General features: G+C 48.8%; 1 protein-coding gene across 1 annotated transcript in view; it reads left to right on the top strand.

Annotated features, from left to right (window-relative positions):
* The first annotated feature begins 299 nt into the window (after positions 1–299).
* Positions 300–1,788, top strand: part of LOC100953647 (putative zinc finger protein 730) — a 38,488-nt gene continuing 36,999 nt past the window's right edge. Inside the window, exon 1 of the mRNA XM_023508998.1 lies at positions 300–459. Within this exon, the coding sequence (XP_023364766.1) occupies positions 457–459 (3 nt within the window). The 5' untranslated portion in view covers positions 300–456. The remainder of the gene's footprint in view (positions 460–1,788) is intronic.

Genomic DNA, 1,788 nt, shown 5'->3' with positions numbered 1-1,788 from the left:
GGAGTTTGAAGTTGCTGTGAGCTGTGACACTAAGGCACTCTACTCAGGGCGACAGCTTGAGACTGTGTCTAAAATAAAGAAACAAACAAAATCCTTCCTAAACAAAGCAAAACAAACAACAAAAAAGCAACTGCTAGCATTCTGGCCTCATTTACACTTTTGTCCCATGGCAGTGCTGTCACTCAAGGACAGAGAGGTGGGGCCTGAGGCCTCATCCAATCAGAGATGCTCCAATATGAACTGGCCAATGAGACGCACAGCCGGAAGGCAGGAGGCAGCTCCTGGGATCCCGAGCCCCGCGAGTGTCTGGAGCTGGCTGCTCATCTGGGGTTCCCTCTTCAACCGTTGCTGCTCCAGGAGCATCCAGCTGTCTGTGCAACACCCTCTGTCACCGTGTGACCTGCAGGTACTGGGAGATCTGTAGGGAGGACACCGCGACATCTCTGAAGCTGGGAAATGGTGAGTCTAGGAATCTGGGTGTCCTGAGAGGGGGAGGGGCGTAGTTGGAGCCGGAAGTGGCTGTGGCGGGACTGGGCAATTTCACTTCAGTTTTACGTCTTCAGAGTGATGTTTGCCAGTGGTCCCCCGTGGCCCTCAGACTCCTGTGAGCAAAGGATGGAGTGGGGCAGGCAGCTGGGACTCGGTTGCCCCGGCCCCTTCCTAGAGTGGTTACTTGGACCAGGGCCCAGAGCTCTCTGTGAGTTGCTATGAGTCCGTCCCGCGTGGTGACTATGGAAGGGTCCTCAGGGAAGAATCCCAATTAAGTGGGTAGGGCTTGTTCATGGGAGGGGCTGTAGTTGGTGGGGCCCCAGTCCCCGCATTCTCCTTTTAAACTTAAACTGTTAAACATAAACTTTGAGCTGCTGTTATACCCATCGTCAGTGGAATTATGGAGAAAACGCCAGCACACTTGAGTTCAAATTAGGTATGGGGTCCTTTATGGGCTAGCCCACCGAGACGGGTTTCCACACCTCAAATGTCTTGGCACCCCCATGGCAAAGGAAAGGAGTTTTTTTGCCTTTCAGTTGGGGTGGGGGAGATGAATGGAATCCTTTAGGTGAAAGGAGGCTTTGCAGGATTCTACAGGGTTGGGGGTTGGTTAGTTACCAGGGGAACGGAGGATAGAAATGCGGTTTTCTTAGGGTCTGCTTCAACTCTGGGCTAATCCCCTGTCTCTGCCAGATAGGTTTGTTTAACCGCCCATTTCTGCAAGGTCTAGTTGCTGAAGAGGAGGGGGAAAAGAGAGTGCAAACTGGGGTCCTTTTGGCCTTTCACTGTGCGCCTGCAGCAACCTGCCTCCCTCCCAGGCGGTGACAATGAAAGAGTCTTCAGGGAGGAATCCCAGCTGGGTGGCTTATTCTTGGGAGGGAGTGTAGTCCGTGGGGCCTCCACTCCCTCGATTCTTCTTTTAAAGGTAGACTTAGGGCCTGGGTCGTTTGCCCACGGTTTTGCTGAACGGAAAGTGGCTCTGTTGCCTGTGGTTGTAGTTAAACACGGAGGCTGGGAGATGATTCATTTGTAAAAAGTCATTATTATCGGAAAGCCAGAGATTCACGAGAACAGCGAGAGTAATTTTTTAAATGTTGTTTTGTCTATGTAGGAAATTTTAATAATTTATATAGGGGATAATTTCAAAAGTATACCTAAAATATACTTATTTGATTAACAACATGTAGGCAAGTTAAATATATATAAAAAATAAATAATTATTAACTTTTTCTATAGTGCCTGATTACGTCCTCGGTTTTTTGTTGTTGTTGTTGTTTGTTTGTTTGTTTTTGTTTCTTT

The sequence above is a fragment of the Otolemur garnettii genome, unplaced genomic scaffold, assembly GCF_000181295.1.
Source record: "Otolemur garnettii isolate 467f Iridium unplaced genomic scaffold, OtoGar3 scaffold00305, whole genome shotgun sequence".
Classification (NCBI taxonomy): Eukaryota; Metazoa; Chordata; class Mammalia; order Primates; family Galagidae; genus Otolemur; species Otolemur garnettii.
Note: the sequence above shows the minus strand (reverse complement) of the source record. Positions and strands in the feature narration are given on the sequence as shown.